Below are 25056 nucleotides of genomic sequence, written 5' to 3'. Positions count from 1 at the left end.
AGAGTGCTGGCCGCGCACTCTGAAAGAAGAATCTGGAGATTGCTGAAGGAGACAACTCTGTCCATCTAGAAGGGGTTCACGAGTAGCACCAGAGAGGGATGTAACACTGGCGTTGCACTTAGAAGAGGTTACCTGTCCTGTTCTGACTTGTTGGCTCCTGATTAGTCGGGAGCCCTTTCTTTCCAGCCCTTGGCAAGGGGTTGGTCCTCGCACCATTTTAGGTAAATATAAATCTGTGTGGTATGTCTTTGTACAGTTTCCCTTTTTCACCCTTTCCAGGTACCAATGTCTAGAAAGTTTACTAAGTCTCTAAAGATCTTTGCTTTGATCATTATTTTTCTCCTTGAGAAGTTGGTGATTGACCTGTATTGGTATTTGACTCACAAAATATTGCATAGATAAAGTTTTTTAAACCCTCCCGAGTCTGTGGTCATTCAAGGAAAATAAGAGTAAATGTTATTCTTATGGCTTCTATGCTAACAACCTGCTCCATCAACCAGAGGAAATTAAGTACTAAGGTATTAAGGATTTGGTAAGAAAAGTGTACTGGTAAATTATATATAATTCAAGTCAGATAAAGTCCTGAACCTCAGCGCAAGATTGCCAGCTTATTGTGTGAATGTTTTATGGGCCCATGTGAGTATTGTGTTTAGAAATAACCCAAGCTGATAACATTGCGCCATCAAATGTACAGCACTCAGATGCTCAATACAGCAAGACCTGCAGTATACGAATCACACATATGGATACATACATGAGCAATGAGAACCAAATGTAGAGTATGATCTCTATAATACCTTGTATGTATATAAAAGGATTCAGGGTAATGCCTTAAAAGTATCTACCGCGATATTAAACAATGTGTAGACAGACATATGTGATCGGATGCTCAACAATACTGCAAAATAAGTTAGATAATTTCAAACCATGCCAGCCGAGTATGTACCCAGATGCCAAATAATTTCATGGTTGGATGTACTGTACCGCAGGCCTACACTATATGATGGAAAGAAGTAACTATATTCTAGCCATTTCCATGGAAATAAGGAGTTAGTCCATCATTCTAAAAATATCTCAGAAGGAGGTACCACCTGTCTTTTCACTACCACTTAAGAATGTATGTTCAATCCTAAACAATACCACTTCACAATAATCAATAGTTATCAACATTATCAGGGTATGTAGGACCATGTTTCTAAACAATGCCTCTAACCTGTGTGTACAATGAATTTAAATAATGCCATGGATGAATGGTTCTTATCAACACAGAGGTGTTACAAGGAGCAACTCCAGAATTCAGTGGAAGGGCATGAAACAATGGAGTTCTACAATGGATAAAGTTAAAGGGGGGAGAGGCAGGTGTCACCTGACACTCTCCATCACCACGAGCTGACGCAGTCACCAGCCTCTCTGAAGTGCCACTATCTCCCTGTCTGCCAATCCGCCTCTTTCCATCTTCTGGCAGTCCAAAGTCTCAGAACCTTATATTCCACTACCAAAAAGATTGTAAGCCCAGATTTAAGTTTCAACATGCTATTTTTATTGAAAGCTATTTTAATAAATGTTTAACATTCTTAGAGGTGACAGTACCTACCAAGCGCACTCTGGCCAGCAGCAGCGACAGGTCACTGGGAGTGAAATGCTCATCCTGCCCCAGTGCCTCCAGGCAGTTTTTGAACTCATCAGTGGGCATGCCAGCCAGGATGTCAGGTGGCCACGCTGAGGGCACGGTGGATTTCACGGCCGCACATGTAGGTGTCAACCCTGTGGAAAAAGCAAAAACAAGGTTGTGCTGCCAGATTCTAAGTGTCAGCATTACGGTCAGTTTGTGATGACAAAGCGGCAGGACTCGTGCACACACTAAACACCGGAGATGACAACCAGAGATGCCCCACATTAACTCCAAACACCAGCATCTTTATATGAGGACTTGGAAGAGACAGAAAGCGTGACCGCCAAACAGGAGAGAGACAGGCAAAGAGGATACCATGTGGATAGAAAAATAACAATGTCAATGTGATGATCTGGCAGAGAGTGACCTGCTTAGACAGCAAAACACCAGGGTCATTGTATGACAACAAAGCAGAGCAAGCAACAGGTGGACGGCAAACCTTGGGGCAATACATGAGGACAGGACAGAGGGGCACTGTGCTGACACCAAAACACCTGGACCAATGCATAAATGTGAGTCAGAGGTGACAAAGTGCTAGACTTCAAACACAAGGGTTAGTAACAAACAGAGTGAGCCCATAGACCACTCTCAGGGCCCCATTACAAGTGGGCTGCATAATAGCTTGCTGTGCCACTGGATTCAAGCTATCCTGGCTGATGAGGGGTGAAACCCTGAAACCGGTCCTAGGATGCTTTTTTCTGGTCCAGGGAGTACCTGGCTTGGTGGTTCGGGCTGGACTGTTCCCATGAGGCACAGGGTCAAGACTGATTTGCATATGGCCAGGTTTAAATAGGGGTGGCATGGTGAGCAAAAGAATGATGGATTTAACCCAGATCTCTTGACTGGGGGTGAATGTTTTGATTTGTTCTGCACAGAGGCGCAACTAGAGCCACATTCCGGGGGGTGGGGGGGTTAAGAAAATATTTCGGAGGGGGCTAATTCTTCCTGCAATAGGCAGAGTGGAGATGTAGGGGCTCTCAGAAGGGTTGAAAAAACAACAAAGCCTCATTAACAAGCAAATGGTCTTTTAAAGACCTGTGAAGTACTCGGGTGCGGCTGTGTGTGTGCTCAGGATGCTGTCTCAGCCCGGGCTGCCACACACGACGGTGGGAGGAGGGGGGCTGAAGCCCTTTGAGCCCAATGGGCATTGCACGCCTGGTTCTGCATTCCGTCAATCAATTGTGTGTCTTTTGCATAATAGCCCAGCTTTCCACCCCAATCGAATTCCTATACCATAAAAATTTATAATTTTCAGGCATTGGGGAATTACCCTGAATTACAAATTGAACCCCAATGGCCCCCTAAGAAATGGATAATTACCAGGGAATTAAAAATGCAGCACTCGGTCCCTGCAGTGATTCTACATTATTTCACAGAGGCACTTCAGCAGCAGAAGTGGGAGGGTGAAAAACACTGGCTGCTTTACAACAGATTTGGTAATCCTGATGGGGCCTGTTATACTGTATCTGGGCCCAACCGAATTAATATGGGACTTGTATTGAGCTTCCATAGTGTCTGACCTCAAGACTTTCCACAACTCAAGGTGGAGGTTCGAGGGTCTTTTGAAAGTGATTTGAACCTAACCTATGTCCTGCTTCCGATGTTGCGGTAATCCGGAAAATCCCATCAGAAAGTGTGCCCGGTGGAAAGCCTGAGCTGAAAAACCCTCAGTGTGTTTTTAAAGAGATGATCCCTGGTATGATCCCTGATGCAGGGACTGCAGGTTTTTTTTGTTGAAAATAGTTGTTTTTATTGCCCATCTCCAAAAACCTTTTTGCTGTGGCTTATCATGCTCTGCGTGGCACAGAGAAGTTAGTGCACAGAAGGACGTGCATACACTTCTGAGTGATAATTTGTGCAAGGAGGATCACTCTTAGAATCTCCAGAGACTTAAAACCTCTTGGTGAATATGAGGTCTCTATGAGAGTGTCCCCTGGTCCTGAAGTTTCTCTTACTGGGATAACAGGTACCACAACATCCTGCACCAGGACCGAACCACTAAACCAGGTGGTGGCATCGCCATCTTACACAGAGACATCATCAAATGCACTGCCTCCAAGAAATTACTTTCTTTGGACACCTACATTTCAAGCTCCATATGGACGGCTTAACCACCATCAGGGGGATCCTTGCATACCGGCCACCGGGATTCTGGAGCAACTTCAGCAAACTCCTCACCAATCTTGTCACCCCATTTACCATAAACTTCAAAGACTTCTTACTCCTAGGCGATGTCAAGTGCCATCTTGACGATCCCACAGATTCAAACATCATAGACCTACTAGATAGCCTACAAAACATCGGACTCACTCAGCTCATGAAAGGGCCTATGCACATTGCAAGACACACCCTGGACCCTATCTTTACATCCAGTAGCAAAATCAAGGTCAGCCACATCTCTCTGCTCACTTGGATAGACCACTTCATCATACACTTCAACACCTCGACCGCACCCACCACACTGACGTAGAGGTTACGCACCACCACCTGCAGCTGGAAGAGCCAAAGTTGCATGGCTCAACACTCTTCAGCTCCACCCCACTATATTCAGTGACAACACCAAAAGAAACACAAACTGTTTCAATAACTGTCTCTCCAACAGTGCCAACATCCTTGCACCCCTCATAAACACCAACCTGAAGAGGACAAACAAACATGCCAGCTGGTACACCGTTGCAGTTTACAACAACAGAGGACAGGGTTTTAGGTTTGATGGAAATACTGGGCGCACTGCTAAGGTAACGCGCAGGAGAAATGCTGTAAGGCAGAAGGTGCATGCAGGTAAGGGGCAAGTCCCTGTAACCCCTCAAAATGTGCTTTAAGGACACACTAAATATAACGAAAGCAAAACCTGCTGCACACTTATATATGAGTCCAAGCAAAATAGATGTCTCAATGGACATAAAAGTTCAAATTTCATGGGCGAAGGAGTGGACCACCAGTGTTTCGGTTCCTCTTTTATTGTTCATAGATAGCCAGCCGACACGTGTTTCGTCGCAAGAAAACACACTATTTCCGCGACTCCTCAGAGCTGTAGGTAATGGATATGAAACCACAGGTCACGGTGCCGGTGATAATTCCGACCCGGCTCCGCTCGAGACCGGGTTTTAGTATCCGTCAGAATACAAGTTGCGTAGATTCAGAAGTACTGTTCTCCAGCGGATATGTCGAGATACTTTGATAAGCGGTGTTGCTAGGTAATACGATCTTCAGGGTGAGTAACTCTGGAGTGTGTCTTTGTCCACGTATTAAAACGCGGGCAGTGTAGAGACTTTCTAAGGTAAATAGTTCCCGTAGTGCGGGGAGTAAGTCTGCGGCGATATCGCTCGGGTTTGGATTACGGTTCCGGGTGCGTAATCCAAACCCGAGCAATATCGCGTTTTAACAGTACTTCTGAATCTACGCAACTTGTATTCTGACGGATACTAAAACCCGGTACACCGTTGCACTCTGAGAGTCCAAGAGGCGATGCAAACAGAAAGAAAATGCAGAACCTCACAAGAACCTGCCTCCAGGAAGGCATACCAGACTTCATTTAGGAGCTACCACCATGAACTGAAAAATACCAACAAGAAAGCTCTGACCCAGAGGATTGAAGCCAGCAACAACAAATACAAAGAGCTCTTCACTACTGGTATGGAATTCACTCATCCGGCAGTCACCTCCAACTCCATCACAAGGACTCTGCAACCAACTCTCTGACTTCTTCCATGACAAGATATCTAAAACTCTACAGGAACTTTGACCCTCAACCACACCCGTCCTCTATTTCAACCGCCACCACTAAGATCACCCCACTCACAGTGAGGACCCTGATGACCAACGAAGACACAACAGCTATAATGGCATCCATCCAATCAGGGGCTCCCTCAGACTCATGTCTCCACCGCATCTTCAACCTAGGGAGTTCCACAATAAGCATGGCACTCACAACCATCATCAACACCTCCATCAATACAGCCACTTTCCCAGATGCCTAGAAACACGCAGAAGTGACCCTGCTCCTCAAGGTACCATATGCAGACCTCGACAACCTCGGCAACTACCAACCTATCGCCCTGCTCCCCTTCTCAGCCAAATTCATAGGAAAGGCCATCAACCGTAGGCTCTACCACTACTGTGAACACCACAAACTCATGGACAGCTTGCAATCAGTTTTCTACAGCAACCACAGCTCTGAGATAGCCCTCAGTACAGTTTCAGACAGCATTCGCTCCATACTAGATTGAGGCCACACTGCTGCACTCATTCTCCGAGACCTCTTTGGTGCTTCCTTTGTCTTAGCGTCCTACAACATACTTATGTCCAGACTCCAAGAAACCGGAATCGAAGGACCAGCTCTCAAGTGTATAATCTCTTTTCTGACTGGAAGAACTCAATGGGTCAAGTTCCCTCCGTTCACCTCATAACCCAAGGACCTCATCTTCGGCGACCCGCAAGGCTCTTCACTCAGCCCAATGCTCTTCAAAGTATACATGACTCCTCCAGTAAGCATCATTTGAACCCACAAACTTAACATCATCTCTTATGCCTACAACACACAACTCATCCTATCCCTCTCAAAAGACACTAACACCACAAAAACTAATTTCAAAATATGCATGTCTAACGTGGCCAACTAGATGAGATACAACTACCTCAAACTCAATGCTGACAATACAGAAGTACTGATATTTGGCAACAATAACAAACCCTGATACTCCACATGGTGGCCCACAGAACTATGCCCCACCCCTCACACTCCGACCATTACAGAAACCTGGGCAATATCCTGGACACCAACCTCACTATGAAACATCAAATCAATGCAGTCACCTTCGCCTGCTTTTCACAAGCAGACTGGACTACGGCGACACCCTCTACTACGGCATCTCCGCACACCTGCTATACAAACTCCAAACCGTCCAAAGACCACAGCCAGACTAATCCTCAACCTTCCTCATCGCATGCACATCACACCTCACCTTCGAAAACCACACTGGCTTGCCAATCAGAAACGTTGACAGTTCAAGATGCTCACCCACGCCTACCAGCCACTTCACAACCAAGGCCCCACCTACATAAACCACTGTCTACACTTCTACTAAGCAACCAAGAACCTCCACTCTGCATCACTCATGTTCACCCACACCTCAGTATCCATAGGTGCAAGTCAGGAGGTAAGGCCTTCTCTTATCTGGCATCCAAATCCTGAAACGACCTCCTCCTGCTCATCAGGACAGCCGCGTCGCGTATGTTTTCTGCAAGGAACTGAAAACCTGATCCTTCTTGCAGAACCTGCACCTACTCAGGTGACAAGTTTTGCGCTCTACAAATCCACATTACATTACATTACATATGTTTCTTTTACCTGCTTTGGGTTTCATCCTGTTGCCCAGTAGACCGATGGAGTACTGCACCAAGAACTGCTTGGACTGAAGTTGGGCATCCTCGCTGGCCTGTCCCACGTTCTGCTGGCATAATGCTCCAAAGGAGGTCTGAGCCCATTGCTTCTCACTGCCAAACACCAGGTCCAACCGCTGCTGAGTGATCAAGGTCTACGGAAAAAAGCAGATGGGACAGTTAGAGACAAGAGTGATTAAGGAAACTTTGACTGTAAATGCCGAGGACAGTACTGAAAGGGGAGAGCAAGAGAAAAGTAAGAAGAGAGAGGGAGGGACAGACAGAGAGTAAAGGAGCAAGAGAAAAGTTGGAAGAAAGACGGAAGGATAATCATAGAGGAGAAAAACAAGTGAATAGTGGGAAGAAAAAGCTAGTGGGAGTCAGTGAGGTAGAGCAAGAGAAAAATGAGAGCAAAGAGGAAATAAGAAATAGGAGACTAAAGGAGAATCGCATGTTAAAAAAGACAGCTAGACATCATTCAGACAACAGAGCAATGTTTTTAATCTTGACCCAAATGTCCTAAAAGATCTATGTGGGAAAAACACTCCAAATAGTGTCAGAGTCTTGTTTGTGTATGTCTTCAGAGTCCCAGAGATGTGCAGGTGAGATTCCAGATGTCAAGGCGGAAAGAAATTCAGATTAGTTTCATTTCAAACAATAGTGACCTTACTTAAGTGAGACAAGTATTCAAAGTGACTTCCCTCTGAAAATTGATTCACAATGATGAATTGATCATTTAAAATAAGTTGCACTTAATTTTTCACATAAATATACACTGGGAAGAAGTGGTCACAATAAACACATCTTGAAAAATGAATATCTCACTAACGTATTGAATAAAGGTTCCTCTCTGTTTTCAAAGTGTAGGCGAACTCTATAAGCGATGGAACCCTGAGTGCAAAGGCCGCTTCCAGAACCCGGGACTTTGGTGAGGTGCAAACTGAGAGAAGGAAATGTAGACATAGGGCATACCAAATTCAAACTCAAGGATAGCTTTCTGCATAGCCAAAAGCAGTCACAATCATAAGATTTGATTAAGTTTTGGTCGCTGGTAGTCCAAGGGTGCGTGGATAAGACAAGATGAGTAGGGGTGGTGGTGAATGCACTGGTGTTTAGCCATTTCAGGTCACAGACTGAGATGGATGCCGATCTCACCAGTCCTGTGGGATGCAGGCAGGTCTCGAAGATGGAGAGTGGACAGAAAGTGGGAAGAGAACAATGTGGCAATAGCACTGAGAAGTGGTCGTAAATGGACTCTAGCGCATGGAAGAAGCACTGGAATGGTGGAGGAGAGCTTACGAGTATCCCGACTGATAGGGTAGAGCTGCCGGTGTGGCAGCAGATGCACCCAAGAGTAGTGAACTGGGTAGGGACCTGTGATCGGAGGAGAGACTGGGTAGAATGGGATAATGCTTGAAGGATACAAGAGCCAGGAGACTGGGCTGATAGGGGCTCAATTGGTACTGGATCCCACATGGCAGTGGGGTGTAATGAGAATGTCTGTGGCTCATGGAGGGAGAGAAATGAGGGAAAGCATGGATCCAGGTGGGAATGTGTGGTTTGAGGAAATGTGGTGAAATACATATTGGAAGTGCATGGGGAGTGAGATGAGGCCGGCTGCTAGTGACGTGAGCCTACTGCTGAGAGTTCCCTGGTGACGTTGAGTTCAAACAACTGAAGGTGTGGTTTGCCTCACAGGCATCCATGAGCTGAATGTGGGTGGACCAGTCCAGAGTGCAGAGAAAAGGGCCATGACACATGCAGTCATTCCATGGAGAGAGAAGGGAAAAAGGCAATAAGTTGTTGTCTTGGTAGACACTTGATGACAGGGGAGAGAATGAAAGGCATGGGATTGACTATGGCACTATGTTCTCATCTTATGCTGAATAGTACAGAAAATGTTTGGTCGGGGAATTATTTAGACGGTTTTCAATTATTACACTGAGAAATTAGGACAAAAAGAAGGTTCTAAAGATGGGAGGGGGAATTGAAATGTAGGGCAGAAATACCACACACTATTGAATGAATGGGAATTTGTAAAGCCCGAACTAAGCCCAAGGGCATCAAGGCGCTCTGTATAGAAGAGCCTACAGGCACAACAAGCATACATACTAAGTCTCGTCTCGCTGGAAACAACCAGGTCTTAAGGGTCTTACGGAAGATTGAGTGAACTTGCTGGCCCGAGAGGGAAACAGGGAGAGAGTTCCACGTCTTGGCCTGTGAAACGGCTCTTCCACCCCATCTCATCTTTTTGAATCTAGGAACAACGAGCACATTTTTATTAGCTGACCTGAGATTCCTAGAAGGAGCGTACCTATGGAAAATATTCTTTATGCCCACTGGGCCATGTCCATAGTATGCATTGTGGGTGAGGCATAGGGTCTTGAACAAGACTCTACGGTCCACCGGGAGCCAGTGAAGTGAACAGAGAGTAGAAGAAGCCGAGTGACGCTTGGGAAGATTCAGTACCAGCCTAGCAGCGGCATTTTGTACCAGCTGAAGGCGGCGTAGCTGACCCTTATTTATTCCCAGATAAAGGGCATTACAATTGTCCAGCCTGGCCAATATTAGGGCCACGATTACCTTTTTGCGGGCTTCGAGTGACAGACACTGGGAAATTTTTCTTATGACTCGAATGAGTCCAAAACATGTGGCCACTGTTCTAGAGACCTGACGAGACATGGAAAGGCTGTCATCCACCACCACTCCAAGATTTTTCCCCTGGGACACAGGAGTGCGACAGGTACCCAGGGAACTGGGCCACCACTCGCTTGACCAGATGTCAGAGTTGTCCCCGAAGATCAAGACCTCCGTCTTCTCACAATTTAATTTGAGGTAATTATGAACCATCCATGCCGATACAGCTGTCATACAGTCTTTAAAGTTTTGCACAGAGTCCCTGATCTTTTGAGTAATAGAGACCATGATCTGCGTGTCGTCCGCATAGGACAGCACCTCTAGTCCAAATGATTGCACCACCCTTGCCAGCGGGGCCACATAGATATTAAAGAGAGTGGGGCTCAAGGAAGAGCCCTGAGGCACCCCGCAGACAAGGGGGCAGGACTCAGAGTAAAAATCGCCCATTTAAAAAGTGGAAAAAGTTTTTACAATATCCGGCAGCATAATTCGTCAGGAGGTACCAGTGTTTAGTGTATCTTTGTTCAAATATTTGGAAATTATAAGGCAGGCACAGCCAAATTTTGGGGGACGGCATCATTAACATATGATAAAGAATTTTGGTATGCAAAAATGAGGGCAGGAGCCTAGGTTGAGGAGCCTTAGATAAAGGCTTATCGTAATACGTATGGCATCGACTAGGCCATTTATAGGAAAGTACACTCCAAGTGGACATACAGTACCAGAATAACAGCTCCCTTTCTAGGGTGTGCAAGCAAGGACGTGGTGGGTGGGTATATTCACAAAATTAGTAGGCAGTAATGCAGAGTGAGTTGGTCCTTCAATATGAGGGTCTATGGACAAAATTCTCATGTAAATTGCAACATAAGTACCCGAATGGTTCCAATGCCACCAGGTGGCAAAAGCATAAAGTAATGGAGAAAGAGGAGGGAAAGGAGGTGACAGGGGACTTGTAAGAGTCCATTTAGACTGCACGTACTGGCAGAATTGCTGTTGCATCATCTGAAACCAAGGGCCGCCGTTTACTTGGAAGGGTTTACTCATGGTTTCAAGATATCATATAAGGGACCACAAATACATAGATTTTTGACAAATTGAAGAAGGGGGTTAGAGAGAGATATATGAATGAGCAATCTAGTTACTTTGCCTTTGACAGACTTCCTCATTTGCCCACTGAATATAATGCCAAAATCCAAATAGGAGTACAAAAACATTCATGACCTCTCTTGGCCAGAAGGGGGATCTGTAAATGATTTCAATAGCAGGGGTGACTGGCAGTAATGTACCCCAGTGTATACAAGGCGCTCAAGATGATAATTGTAATTATATTTACAATATCCAAACCAACCACTTCCCAGGGCTTACATGGAAAATCTCTACATTCCAATGGGGGACACCTCATCTTACACACCTTGTTACTGTTGTACAATCCAAATACTCTCTCACCAATCTCTAAATCTGGATGTCCATCCCCAGCCACCAATAGACCATCCTGACTCTTGCCTTAGTTTTGTTTCTACCCTGGTATCCTTCAGGTGCAAGTTCTACAACTCTTTTCCTAAGAGATACAGGCGCCACTAATCTCATTTCATGCAAAATGATGGCATTCTCCCATTACAATTCATGCCTCACCTTCTAATAGAACTCCAAATCAGACATTTTGTTCTTTCCCAAACTCTATCCATTTGTATAGACTCACCGCCTTTCTGTAAAACTTAATCTTTACAAAGAGCATCTAACCATTCATCTTGGGATGTAGTAACTTCAGAGAGCAAACACACCTTTGCTTGTTCATCCTGATTGATTGTTTCCTCCTCTGTAACAATACTTAGCCTAGACAAACAATCTGCAACCTTTTTTCGGGACCCTGGCACATAACAAATTTCAAAGCTATACTTCTGAAGTCCCACTAGCCATTTGCTTATCCACATTGAAACCTGCATCCACACCCTACTTGCTCAAAACCTCCGCCAACAGTTTGTGATCTGTCAGTATGGTGAACAGCTTTACCCATACAGCATTTTTCAAGTTTGCTATGGCCCAGAACACACTCAAAGCCCCTCTATCTATAATAGACTCAGCTCCATGTAGAGATCTTGACATATGTGTTATGGTGCAAAAATCATTCTCGTTACTCTTGTTGCATTCACTTTGAAGCAAAAACGCACCCAACAGCACTTGTATCAGGCATTATAAAACACCTCTAGTTGGAATCAAAACATTGCAACCTATTGCCACACTGAAGACCTCCTTTTACATTAACAAATTATTTCTCACAATCCCCACTTTACAAAATATCCTCTCTTTGTTTAAGTCACTGTCTCATCCACCTTGTCCTTGATGCCAAATTTGGGATGAACTTAGCATGAAATTCTACCATCCCCAAAAAGGGCATTAACTCCTCCTTCTTCGACAGACTGCATAGTGACAGTATACTTGAAATCAATTCTTTCTTGGGACAAATCCCACCACTTTTTATATTGTGTCCCAAATACTCAGTTTCCAGTCCATCATTCTTTCACTTGGAGAGTTTGAGAGTCAAACAATTCTTCCTTAGTACATCCAATACCTGCCTCACCCTCAAATCACGTGTTTCCAATATTTCTCTAAAAATCTAAATGTCATCCTGGAAACAATTCACTCCTTCCATGCCACCAAATAACATTGCTGTGTCTCTATTTCAGAGAGTGATGTATGACATCAGAAGGCATGCACACCTATCAGCATGTGCCAAAAGGAGTTATGAAAGCAGTGAGATCGTTCGAGTCAGGATGCAATCTTATCTGATGGTATGCTGCCGTCAGATCTAGATTGGTGAATAATTTCGCTCAATGCATCAAAGTTATCATCTCATTAATATTAGGTAGTGGGAAATTATCAATCACAATCCACTCATTCAAGGCCCTCAGATCCACATACAACCTGATTTCTCCTGATTGCTTACATACTACTACAATTGGAGCACCTCTTCTGAGCTTTCCTCCAACTTTATGATCCCTTCAAACATAAGAGCGCTCCAGCTTTAATCCTACTGATTTTTTCATGGAAATGGGAATAAATCTAACTTTACAAGTGACAGGAATGGAATCTTCCTTTAATTTTATTTGATGGACATACCCTTTTAAATACCCCAATTTATTTTCAAAAACATCCGGAAACTCATCCACAAAATAGTTTTTGAAATCTCCAGTTGTCCTCACTATCTCAAGGCTCTTCACATTAGTTCTCTGTATAACTCTAATAAAATCTTCTCTCAGTCTAAGGGGCGGTGATGCATTAGAATCCAAAAGAATACCCAGAACCCTCTGGTGTGGCCAACTCAAAACACTGTCCCTTTTTACAGGAACATACACTTTACCCTGAATTTTGCTACTCTGAAATACTATACCAGCTTCGAGGAACCCCTTCGGCTCAATAGGTTGTCCTCCATAACTACCTGGGACAACAGCAGGTTCTTTCAAAGCTACTTTGTCACTAAACTTCTTGTAAAACAACTCATTAGCTCATTAGATATTAACATGAGACAAGCACAAGTGTCAATCGGTGCTCCCATACATAACGCATCAATAGAAATTATATCTATGGGATACTTTTTTCCAGTTCAGTGGAAACTGACAAAATATAATCTCCAAAAATTTGAATGGACTCGTGAATCATCACCCTTTCCCCTGTTTTGTTTGACCGACAGCACTTGGCAAAGTGTTCCTTCTTATTGCATAATTTGCACAAAACATTCATAGTGGGTCATTTCTTAACGGAAGCAACATGGCCCATGTTACCACACCAATAACAGCCCTTGCTAATATACTCTGAAGCAGTTGAGGCATTTTACCTTTATTCTCCTCAACCTTCAGATTAACTTTGCTAGCCAGAGGCTTGACATTTTTCTCTAATTCTTCTGAACATGCCAATGAAATTTCAATTTGCTTAGCAATAGCAATTTCTTCTGTAAGTATGGGATCACCCTTTAACCAAAGTTCTTGCCTGAATTAATCAGAGTGGGTCCTCAACATAAACTGGTCCCTGATGCACTCTTCCGCAGAAGCTCCAATTCTACAAGGTGACACCAGTTACCTAAGACTGGTAATGTATTCCTCTGCACTCTCGCCATATCTCTGCTCCCTCTTTCTAAAGTGACGCCTTTCCAAAACGATACTCACTTTTGGAAGAAAATGCAGATCTAATTTTTTTATACTCATGTCAAAGGCGTTCAAGTCTTCTTCCTCCAATTCTGCTTAACTTTCAAACATTTCCTGGCCTTCACATCCCAAACAGTGCATTAAAGGCAAGTTGTCCTCTCTGTGATGAGATTCAATCCACATAATTTGGTGTAATGGCCAAAAGTTCTATTTTGACCATTTAAAAGGTGGTTCCCCTGGTGAGGTGAGAAAGAACAGGGGAGGAACAACTTTCTGCATTTTTGGATGGACTGCTGTAATTAAAGGCAGTTATTGCAACCACTAAGAACACTGGTAAACAGAAACACAATGACTTCTAAATTCCCTGTGGTTCGACTTTAGTACATGGAGTAGTTAATGCAATAACCAAAATAGAGTGCAAAAAGCAACCACTGAAAAACACATAAACAAATTAGCACCAAAAATAAATTTAAGAAGCAAAGTCAAAGTTGGCTTTTCTCCTTTTATACTTGTGCTATCCAGAGAAAAAGAGGTTAGTTGTCTAGATGTCCTGTACACTCACTGCTGAACACTGTAGGTGGTCTAGTCATTGAGCTCCCATGGAAGCTTCCTTGTGGGCGAAGATACAGACACCATGGATCTTATTTATGAAGGTCAGTGTCACTTTTGCGCTGCTGTTGCGTCACTTTTAGTGATGCGATTCAGAAAAGGGGGTGGTCCCCGGTAGCTTGTCTCCTTTCTGGTGAAGAATTGGCTTGGTAGTTTGGTCTGCCCTGTTCCCATGATGCACTGGGCCAGGGACAGACTAATTTGCATATAGCCAGGTTCTGAGCTGGGATGGGGCAGTGAGCTAAATAACGGTGATGGATCAAGCCCTGATCTTTGGACTGGGTAAGAGTGGTCTGCTTAATTCAGACACTCTGTTCATCACCACCCCCTTTTCTGAATCGTTTTTGGCCACTATAGGTGTGGCAGGGTATACTCAGACATGAGTCCCTTGCTCACTGCTCCATCAGGATTCAAGCAAGCCGGGCCGACGAGGCTGAAATGCCAGAAACCGGTCCCCGGTAGCTTGTCTCCTTTCTGGTGAAGAATTGGCTTGGTAGTTTGGTCTGCCCTGTTCCCATGATGCACTGGGCCAGGGACAGACTAATTTGCATATAGCCAGGTTCTGAGCTGGGATGGGGCAGTGAGCTAAATAACGGTGATGGATCAAGCCCTGATCTTTGGACTGGGTAAGAGTGGTCTGCTTAATTCAGACACTCTGTTCATCACCACCCCCTTTTCTGAATCGTTTTTGGCCACTATAGGTGTGGCAGGGTATACTCAGACATGAGTCCCTTGCTCACTGCTCCATCAGGATTCAAGCAAGCCGGGCCGACGAGGCTGAAGTGCCAGAAACCGGTCCCCGGTAGCTTGTCTCCTTTCTGGTGAAGAATTGGCTTGGTAGTTTGGTCTGCCCTGTTCCCATGATGCACTGGGCCAGGGACAGACTAATTTGCATATAGCCAGGTTCTGAGCTGGGATGGGGCAGTGAGCTAAATAACGGTGATGGATCAAGCCCTGATCTTTGGACTGGGTAAGAGTGGTCTGCTTAATTCAGACACTCTGTTCATCACCACCCCCTTTTCTGAATCGTTTTTGGCCACTATAGGTGTGGCAGGGTATACTCAGACATGAGTCCCTTGCTCACTGCTCCATCAGGATTCAAGCAAGCCGGGCCGACGAGGCTGAAATGCCAGAAACCGGTCCCCGGTAGCTTGTCTCCTTTCTGGTGAAGAATTGGCTTGGTAGTTTGGTCTGCCCTGTTCCCATGATGCACTGGGCCAGGGACAGACTAATTTGCATATAGCCAGGTTCTGAGCTGGGATGGGGCAGTGAGCTAAATAACGGTGATGGATCAAGCCCTGATCTTTGGACTGGGTAAGAGTGGTCTGCTTAATTCAGACACTCTGTTCATCACCACCCCCTTTTCTGAATCACTTTTAGTGATGCAGCGGCGGCATAAATAATGCAACATGGTTGCGCCATATTTACAAAGTGTCGCATCCTGGCAGATGCGTCACTTCATAAACCCCTGTGCTACATTCTACCTGCATCAGGTATAATGTATGCAGGGTGGGAGTTCCCCCTGCAAGAAAGGATCGTAGGAGTGGCACAGTGAAATCAATGAGTTTTCGCTGCACACCTTCTAGAACGCCAATGCGTCAAAACCTTATGGTTGCCTCATGGCAGGCGTAAGGGTGACGCAGGCTCTTTCACATGGGGCTTTCCCCATGTGAAAGGAACATTGCTGGAGTTACGTCATGCTACCGACACAACTCCTGCAATGCTCCACTTTTACACCGACAGATACATTAGTAATACTGACGTATCTGTCATTCCTTGCGACATGATGCGTCATACAGTAAATATGATGCATCATTCATGTTGCTAGGAGGGCGCACTGAAAAGTGTTGCATTGCTGCTTTCACGCAGTGATGCAACACTTCTCATAAATGAGGCCCTATATGCCTCCATGTCACAGCATGCTGATATGTACGGCCGGCATGAGGAAGCACTCTCCCGAGATGTAAGTATATATGGTTTTTTTTTTATTCTTTATTCATGAATGTACATACAAGGCAAAACATACCTATAATCATCACATAGTCAACATTCATGGTTTTCTATTTTCACCCCAACAGTACTTAATACAGTGGTAATCCCCTTCAATAGTTACGAATCTATGTAACTTCTATACCTTCAATATGGCCCCTCGGCGTGTGACGTTGCACTCCTATCTTCGGGAAGGTTATCATAGAACGTCTATATCCATACATGTGTCCGAAGAAGAAGACCCCTCCCCTCCCACTCCCACCCCAACTATCCCACCCCCAACCCCCCTGTCTCCTGGGCGCAAGAGTCTGAGATGTAAGTATATATGTTACGCAGCTTGAATACACGGCTTAAACCATTCAAAAAGCCAAAACCACAAACAAACAAAAAGAGTGGGAAAGTGGGGGAACACATGGGCGAATTAGCTTCAGACACTGGCTGTAATCCTCTTAGAGAAGTATCGGGAGAGGTAAGATATGAGCATGCGGTTAAAGCTGCATAAACGCCATATAAGTGTCAGTTAGAAAGGCACACAGATCATCTGGAGATCAGAGGAAGATAAAATCCTCATTACAAAGAGCCGTTAAAGACGCCAAAAGGTTTAAGTCCGCTTAACGAACCAGCTCGCAAAAGTAGCTCACCACTTAAAAGTGGAGTACTTGTAGAAATTGAGTGGTGTTGAGGTGTTCTCGTCCAGTCGTCACCTCTGTCAAGATTCACTTATAAAGCCCTCTTGTAGGTAAACATCTTCTTTATTACAGAGCACCTCATCCACACAGCTCCGCGTTCCCAGGTCGGCTCAACTGACACAGAATAGAACTCCTGAGTCAGATCATCACCCCTAGGAATGCCCACAGCATACAAGAAAGAGTTACAACAACAATAGCGATTTGAAAGAAGGCCAAAAAGTGTGCCTTCCTCTATTGCTGAAATCAGAGTATATGGTTTATTGTTAGAGGAACCAACTTTTGATACCTGCGTGACAATATTTGCTGGATTGATATTCAGTTACATCTGGAGACAATCTAATCTTGAATTAGCTGTGATGTAATGCTCTAGAATTCACAATATGAACTCAGAACTTTTAAAGCAGTGACATAGGAATCTATGTATTAATTTTGGCCCTTGCACTCTAAAATAGAATTTGCGTTGGTGCACGACCAGATTTACCTTTCCTTATAATTATAATAGATTTCTAGTTCTTTCGCCGCTATTTGAAATTTGTCAAGCACTTCAACGTCACGTACAGTCAGGCAAATGATCAAATACATTTTGACCCTCCACCGCAAGATAATAATACAGCAGATTTCGTTTGCAGTCAGGTTTGGATTTCAGACAGTCTATTCCACCAAGATAAGCATTGGAAGCCTAAAACCACAAACGCCATTTCAGTGGAGGCTCCCCTGCTTCCTGCAGAAAAGTGGAGGGTGGTGTTACCAGTTGCATTATGGTTTAAAATATACAGTTTATACAGGATAATAATAAAAAAATACTTGTATTAAAATTAAGCAGAGTTTAATTCCCAGTGTTTTTTTCCTCACAGCAAAGCGTGCCACAATCTGTGACCACGTATAATTATTGCAGTAGCTGCAAAACAGTGTAGAAATCAGCACGCGAGTAAAAAGCATGCAAACCGCTGTGTCAAAGTATGAATGAACCCAGCAAAAGCTGCAGAATAGTTTGAAGATTAGCACAAGCGTACTATTCGCTGTTGAGAAATATGACTTTGCGAATCGCTGCACAATAATTTCGTGTCAGCACAAACAAGCCTGCGTGTCGTTGCACAATAACCTTGTAAAAGTGAGGTAGGCATATTATATTTCGTCAGATAAAAGGGTAAAGATAACTAGTGTTCAAGACAGACCGTTGCTGTCACTTTAGATGTTACCAACGTTCCTCCTGCAATTACAACAAATGGCCAGTAAGTGTCAGCATCAGCTTGTTGGATTCTTTCATCTCGAAACACCGTGCGGTGCAGCACCATGGGACTCTGGGGAGAGCAAAGTGAAGATAAATACTGGTAAGAGTAGAGAGCAGTGGCAGTGCGGAGCACTTTGAACCACAAAAAGTAGGGTTACACGTTCGTCATTATTTTCTTTTAAGTCTGTAAGCCTTTTAGACCACTGGAGAGCAAGTAGGAAGCATGGTTATTTAAAAATACGGTGTCTCACAAGTCCAGAGCGCCTACGAGCGTGATGAAATGTAACAATGCCACCAACAGCTAAGCGTGAGGGAGCTCATAGAAGTAAAACCGATTATACCAGCACGCCTCCTGGGCCTTAAAAGCTGGCAGCAAACAGCTCCGGGTCCTCCCTCAACCCCAGTAGTAAGAGTAGAAAAAAAACTTCACAGTGGCTGGGTCCATACAGCATCATGTAGTTCGTCGCCAAAATTGTAGCGACGAAGTTCACTCCTTGGAAGATGGTCTTCTGTATTTTATTTATTCGCAAGTACAGTCGGACAAAGAGCTGCTGCAAAACCCCACGAGCTCCCAGCAGCTGCCCCTAACTGAACATAAACATAATACAGTCCATAACAGAATATAAAGTAACCAATCAGCTGCGAGGCCTAAATGACGCAACAGGTGTGTGTATTAATACAAAGTGAGGAACTCACATAACCCTTTGGTTTTTAGGTTCTAAGCCATTGCCTGTTGCTAGAGCGGGGACTGTCATATGTGCGGTCCTCTTCACTTACAATATTAACAGAGAGATTACCAGGGAATATCGGCCCCCCTTTCATGTCATGCATTAAACGCCACTTTTTTTTAACACAGGCACTTAATTACAGTCTACCACATGGTGGCGCTGTCTGTCTATTTTTGAGCTGAGCACGTCAGTTTAACAATTAAATATACATTAAAACAAACAAAAGATTGCAAATATATCATTCCCAGACCATCCTTAAAGCGCTGAGAGACCTGGAATTCTCCGAACTATCACGTTTATAGAAGCATGATGCTTAGTAGTGAAAATGTAACTGCCACTGGCAGCCATGGCAGGTCCTGCTGCTAGGCAAGCTGCAGGGAGTAATGTCCTAGGACCTGGCACCATGTCATGAGTGATGTAAAATGTGAAGTGATAGGCAGTGCATTGCGGGGGCGTGAGTTATGGTTAGCTCAGCTAACTATAACTGCTGAATTTCACTGGTTTTGTACGAGTGAAGTCTATTTCGTCCTTTGATTTTTCAGTGAATTTCTAACGTTTTTTAAATTCCATTTCCTAACTATAATGTCCCTGTAACCTTTTTTTTTTCAGTGAATTTCTTTGTTTTTTTAAGTAGAAATCATGTTTGCAGAGTGGTGGAGAAAGGGGTTGGGCCGTCGACAAGGTTTCAGGAATCCAGCTGAGTAGAACTTACAGGAGGTACCAGGAGGACTTCTAGGCCCCCAAGGCCCCTCAGCATCCAAGAGGACTTCATGCCCCAACCAGTAGTGCACCAGAAGGCGCGTTTGCAGAGTGGTGGAAAAAGGCGGCGTGGCCTCCAAAGAACTCATAGCAATCTCGCAGTGTGGGACTCACTGAAGATAACATGACTCTCAGCAGCCAAGGGGATTTCATCCCCCAACTAGTAGTGCACCAGAAGGCTTGTTTTCAGAGAAAGAGGGTGTTGCCACAAAGACCTCTCAGCAATCCCACAGTTTGGGACTTACTGAAGGTAACAGGAGCAGTAGTTGGCCCCTAAGGACGTCATTGGGGGCCAACAACTCCTCCTGTTACCTCCAGTAACTCCCATACGCATGAGTGCTAAGAGGTGTTCGGAGGACAGGCTCCTTTTCTGCACCACTCTGTACTGGTTGGGGAATGAAGTCCCCTTGGCTGCAGAGGGTCCTTGGAGGGCAACAAGCCCTCCTATTACCTCCAGGAAGTCCCACACAGTGAGATTGCTTAGAGGTCTTTGAGGACCACACCTCCTTTTCCCACCACTCTACAAACGCGCTTCCTGACGCACTACTGGTTGGGGGATGAAGTCCATTTTTCCAAGATTCCAAGACCATGGCTTGGGGGTCAGGGTATTCCTACTTTGCCCCCTTTTCTATATTTTCACTTTTTTGGGGGACGCAGTAAAGCCCAAGATGGCTACCAGCACTTCCTGGCTGAAGTGTTGGCAGCCAATCAGAGCTGTGCATTTCCCTGCACAAGCTTGTCTTTTTTCGCGAAGGCTTCGCGTCCAGATAGATCACAAACTTTTTCTTCTTAAATTTCTGAAAAACTACTGAACGGACTTGCACCAAATGACAAAAAGATAACTCTGCGTAACAACATCCACCTTTCTGCACAATTTGGTGTAATTCTGTCTAGCGCTTCGGGCTGTAGGTTCGACTACACGTCCTATGGGAATTAAAATGGGAAAAAAACTTTTTTTAGCCCCCATTTTTTCTGCCCCCTCTCAATGGATCAAACTGAAACTTCCCCTGCACAACAGAACTTACTTTGGCACTTTGGTTGGAAATGTTTGTGAAGATTTGGTAACTGAGTAGGCCCAGGGAGAGGGACAGGGGGGGGCATTTTCCCTGTAAGACCCCATTCAGGGCGTCCCAGGGCAGACTGAGGCTCCTGACCCCCAACTGAGGTAGTTGACATAATTTGCCACTGGTGTTCTGAGACCTGTCTCACTAGGGCTCTGCAAACTGGGCAAGTACACCCCTACTACACGTGACTGTCAGGGCAATGAAGGATGCAGACCAAAGAGTCTCAGGGAGGTAGTGTCAGGAATCCTGTCTCAGATCTCAAACAGTCACACAATAGATGCAGGAATGTAATGCCTAGCCCAATACTTGTCTTTTTATTGAAAGATAAGTTTTTAATCACAACAGAACTTTTATATGGTACACATGGATTAAGCAACTCTACAGTGATGCACAATAGGGTTCTCTACAGAATGAAAACATGGACGTTATCATGTTTAGACCTCTGATGCAGGCTCACTAAGTTGCAGCAACATAAACAGTTCTTGAGCGGGGATGGCAATCTTCAATAAATTATCCCATCAAACTCTGCTATCCAGGTTCACCGTCAATATCTCCCAGGCGGGAAACGGCCTTTACAACGAAGCCGTTTCCACGAAATCTTTAACCACGCATGCAGTACAACGCATGCGTGGTTACCACTAAAGCCTTTACCACGCATACCTTTACTACGAGGTTTGTAGTAAAGGCATATGTGGTAAAGGTAAAAAGTAAAACGGGGGGGGCTTGGGGGGGTCTCCCCCCCAAATAAAAGAACTCACCAGAAGTCACGTCGGGATCTGCACATAATCAGCATCGTTTAAGAGAAATCGGAAAAAAAATTCCGTTTCCTCTTAACGACGTATGACGTCACCACGCAAGTAGTCGAGGTAAAGGTTATGCGTGGTATACGAATTCCGTGGTAAAGGCATGCGTTGCAACGGAATTCGTTGTAACGTCATACATTCCTCCCAAACGTATGGAAGCACTTCATGTGGTGCGCGTGGATGTGGTGATGGACGGGGCATGGGGCAAGCAGTCACACTCGGTTGCTCTTTGGGCAACCCCCATTCTTCTCTCCAGGTCCATCCGGCTGGCAGTGCAGCAGAGCCGCAAAGATACCTCCTTCAGCCCGCTCCAGCAGTTGTGATGGGAGGGTCTTCCTCCTTCGGTCTGTGACATTGGTGGTGAAATTGCTGAAGACCAACGAAGGCAAAGTCAGCACAGGATGGCTGCATCTTTTTCTGTGGCGGTTTCTGAATCAGACAATCTTTACTTTGTGGCAAGTTGGATATGCCCTCTTCTCAGTTGAACTTGACTCAGCAGTCAGGCAAGGAGAACCGAGGACCCTGGGCCCCTTATGGGTCTTGTTGACACTCTCCCACATTTCCTCTGGTCCACTTCTATCAGCAGGCTCAGCAGCTGGGTTCTCCTGTATGCGAAGATAGACTCCTGTGAGACAAGGCGCTCTCCTCTCCCTCCTCGGCAGGCAGAAAGCCCCCAATGTCACTGCAAAGAACACCGCTTCTTCTGCAAAGAACGCCGCTTCTTCTGCAAATGCTCGCAGAAACCAGATGATGTCCCTTCACATTCGGGGGACTGGCTGTCACTGGACAGCAGCAGCTGTTGTCCTCATGAACTGAAGCCCCTCAAACTAAAACAAAGTGGGGAGGTTTGGGACCCACTTTTATACAGTATTTTCAGACCGAAGTTGTGGATCCAGTGTCTGGTGTAGAAACGGGGTTGAGCTGCTTAATTTTCATAGTTCATTTTCTCTCGACAGAGAAGACGTTAGTTGTGCAAGGTGATGGATGGCTCCTCACATCAGGATGTGATGATGCTAGCTTTCAGCAGGAGTAAGCACAGCATGACTACACACAGGAGTATTCACGGCATAAGCACAGGAAGTGTGAAGCTCTGCACCTGGCTCTCATCAGCCTTCCAGGATGGGACACTCAAAGGAAAACAAAGGACTCATAAACTTCTATTTCACTAGCAATTGTCCCTTCTAACACACCCTGTTTCCCCCACCATTAACCAAGTGGCAGCACTCAGGAAGGAATAAAATCATCCATCGCTTACTAAAAGGTCACATATAAATTATAAAGAGAGTCCTGTCTCCATTCCTCAACACTTCTGTACATAGAGTTATACAATCCTCCTCAGGAAAGTAGGCAATACACTTCCACTGTCTGGGCGCTGTTTCATAACCTTCATCTTCATCAAACCAGGGGCAATCCAAAATGGATCCTACTAACAGCATACATACCCACTCCTAAACAACATGGAGCACTGCTATCATGCACCATACATGCACAAGCTCTCAACAGGATGTGAACGCTGGGTCTGGTCATGATACGTGAGTGGAACTTTACTTGAAAGGGCTTATAGGCATTGCGCACAGAACGCTTAACAGATAAAAAGGCTTGTGAAGCTACTAATCATGAAACACATGGCACACTGCCACTACCACTCATTGTATGTGGTCAGGGATACAGATGGTAGTCATATGGCCCACCAAGGGTCTGCTTCTGGTGCCCCTCCATGATGTAAGAGCCAAACTCTGGGCCTCAATGTCAATTTCAGAGTGGGCATGCAGGATTTTGTGTGTGCTGAAGCAGTGCTTATTTTGTAAAACACATCAGGGCCAGGGCGCTCGCCAGGAGGGCACTGCAGCTTTCAACACATATTGCCCTGCTATGCTGCCAATCATAGTAACAACACAACAACTAACCATCACACTCTTACAAGTGTGACATTTTGGACTTTTTCAACCCAAAAAGCTATAAGAACGGCTTGGGCGGCATGTAGTAGTCATTTTTAATGAATATGACATAACGTGTATTTGAGAAGCACACGTTCGTCCAGAAAGGTACCTTGGCGCTGGATAACAGATGTTTATTGTTACCCAACTTAATCATACTCATTTTATCGACCTCAGAATGATAAAAGGCTGAGTGGACCCGCTGTGATTTGAACCTGTGACCATGAGGTCAAACACAGGCCCCTACAGAGGGCACATCACTACACTAAGCCACCAGACCCTGGTTATATATAGCATTAAAAATTAACTTTTGTTGCGGTCATCACTAAATTAGCTAGACAGCGCCACCTTGTGGCAAGCTGTCACAAGCGCCGGTGCTGACAATTAAGTGCCAATGCCGCGCACCAGAAACCACTGGCTCAAATTAAGCACTGTGCTGGAGCCACTTGCTGTTGAGTTTCTCAGGGCAGGGCTACACACCCTTTATCATAAAGGTGGACATTACCATAACCAACACTCCCTGTGCGATGTCCTTTTGTCTTGGACATCCTGCATTGATGTCCTTCCTGAGGAAGGCTTAGGCTGACTCAGGTACATGTGGAATGGTTTGAGACAGTGAGGCCATTTCACAAAGCTATGACCATCACCAACAGAACAATGGCAAGGGGTGAGCGTCAATCAGGTAGGGGGAACCCAGCTAGAAGAAAGAGTAGAGGCTGGCTGCCACCTTTTTTAGCCCTCTGGGCTTACGTGTTTTCAGAGAAGTAGACTGGACGCATGTACTTGTGGGCCGACATGTCCAAGAAGGACAACACCAGCCCAGAATAGAGGTGACCACTGGTTGTCCAAACTGTACAACCTACTTCGGATACACCTGCTAGCTCAGGTGCAATGTACATTCTCCCAGGATGAGTGCACATAACTGGAGAAGGATCTGAATACGAGGGACCCTGCAAACATTTTAGATAGTTTACTAAACTGTTACTTTAACCTTTGCCTCCCTACCGATAGTGATGGTTAATCCTATTTGTTTGTCCCATACACACTTTCTTGACCTGGTTAGCCTTATGTGCCAAGTTCAGTTGATTTGTTTCTCATGTGTGTAGCAGCCCAGGTATTGCCTATACTTGTAGGTGTCTGCAGATTCCCTTGACCTCAGCCAGCCCATCTCTCTGTAGGGGCTTTGTATTTGGTAGTGAGGCACATCCCTCTCATGCATCAATACCAGGATGGGTAAACTCCCCACGAGACACTATTCCTTCTGTTTCTTTTACCACAACCCAGGACCACCGGTCCCTGACTTGACCAAACTCATATCCAGATAGAAACTCCTGTTTGCCCCTGGGTGTCCAGACCCTGTAAACCCAGGCCACAGACGGAGAAAAGTACGCCCATGGCAGAGATCAAGAAAAGGAGT

General features: G+C 45.1%; 1 protein-coding gene across 1 annotated transcript in view; it reads right to left on the bottom strand.

Moving 5' to 3' along the window:
- LOC144824343 (stereocilin-like) overlaps positions 1–25056 on the bottom strand; it is a 107988-nt gene that overhangs the window by 36379 nt on the left and 46553 nt on the right. Inside the window, exons 8-9 of the mRNA XM_078683460.1 lie at positions 7023–7209; positions 1595–1764 (exon numbers count right to left, since the gene is read on the bottom strand). Coding sequence (XP_078539586.1) covers positions 1595–1764; positions 7023–7209 — 357 coding nt within the window. The remainder of the gene's footprint in view (positions 1–1594; positions 1765–7022; positions 7210–25056) is intronic.

The sequence above is a fragment of the Lissotriton helveticus genome, chromosome 3_1 (assembly GCF_964261635.1).
Source record: "Lissotriton helveticus chromosome 3_1, aLisHel1.1, whole genome shotgun sequence".
NCBI classification, from domain to species: domain Eukaryota; kingdom Metazoa; phylum Chordata; class Amphibia; order Caudata; family Salamandridae; genus Lissotriton; species Lissotriton helveticus.
This window is presented reverse-complemented; position numbering and strand designations above follow the sequence as displayed.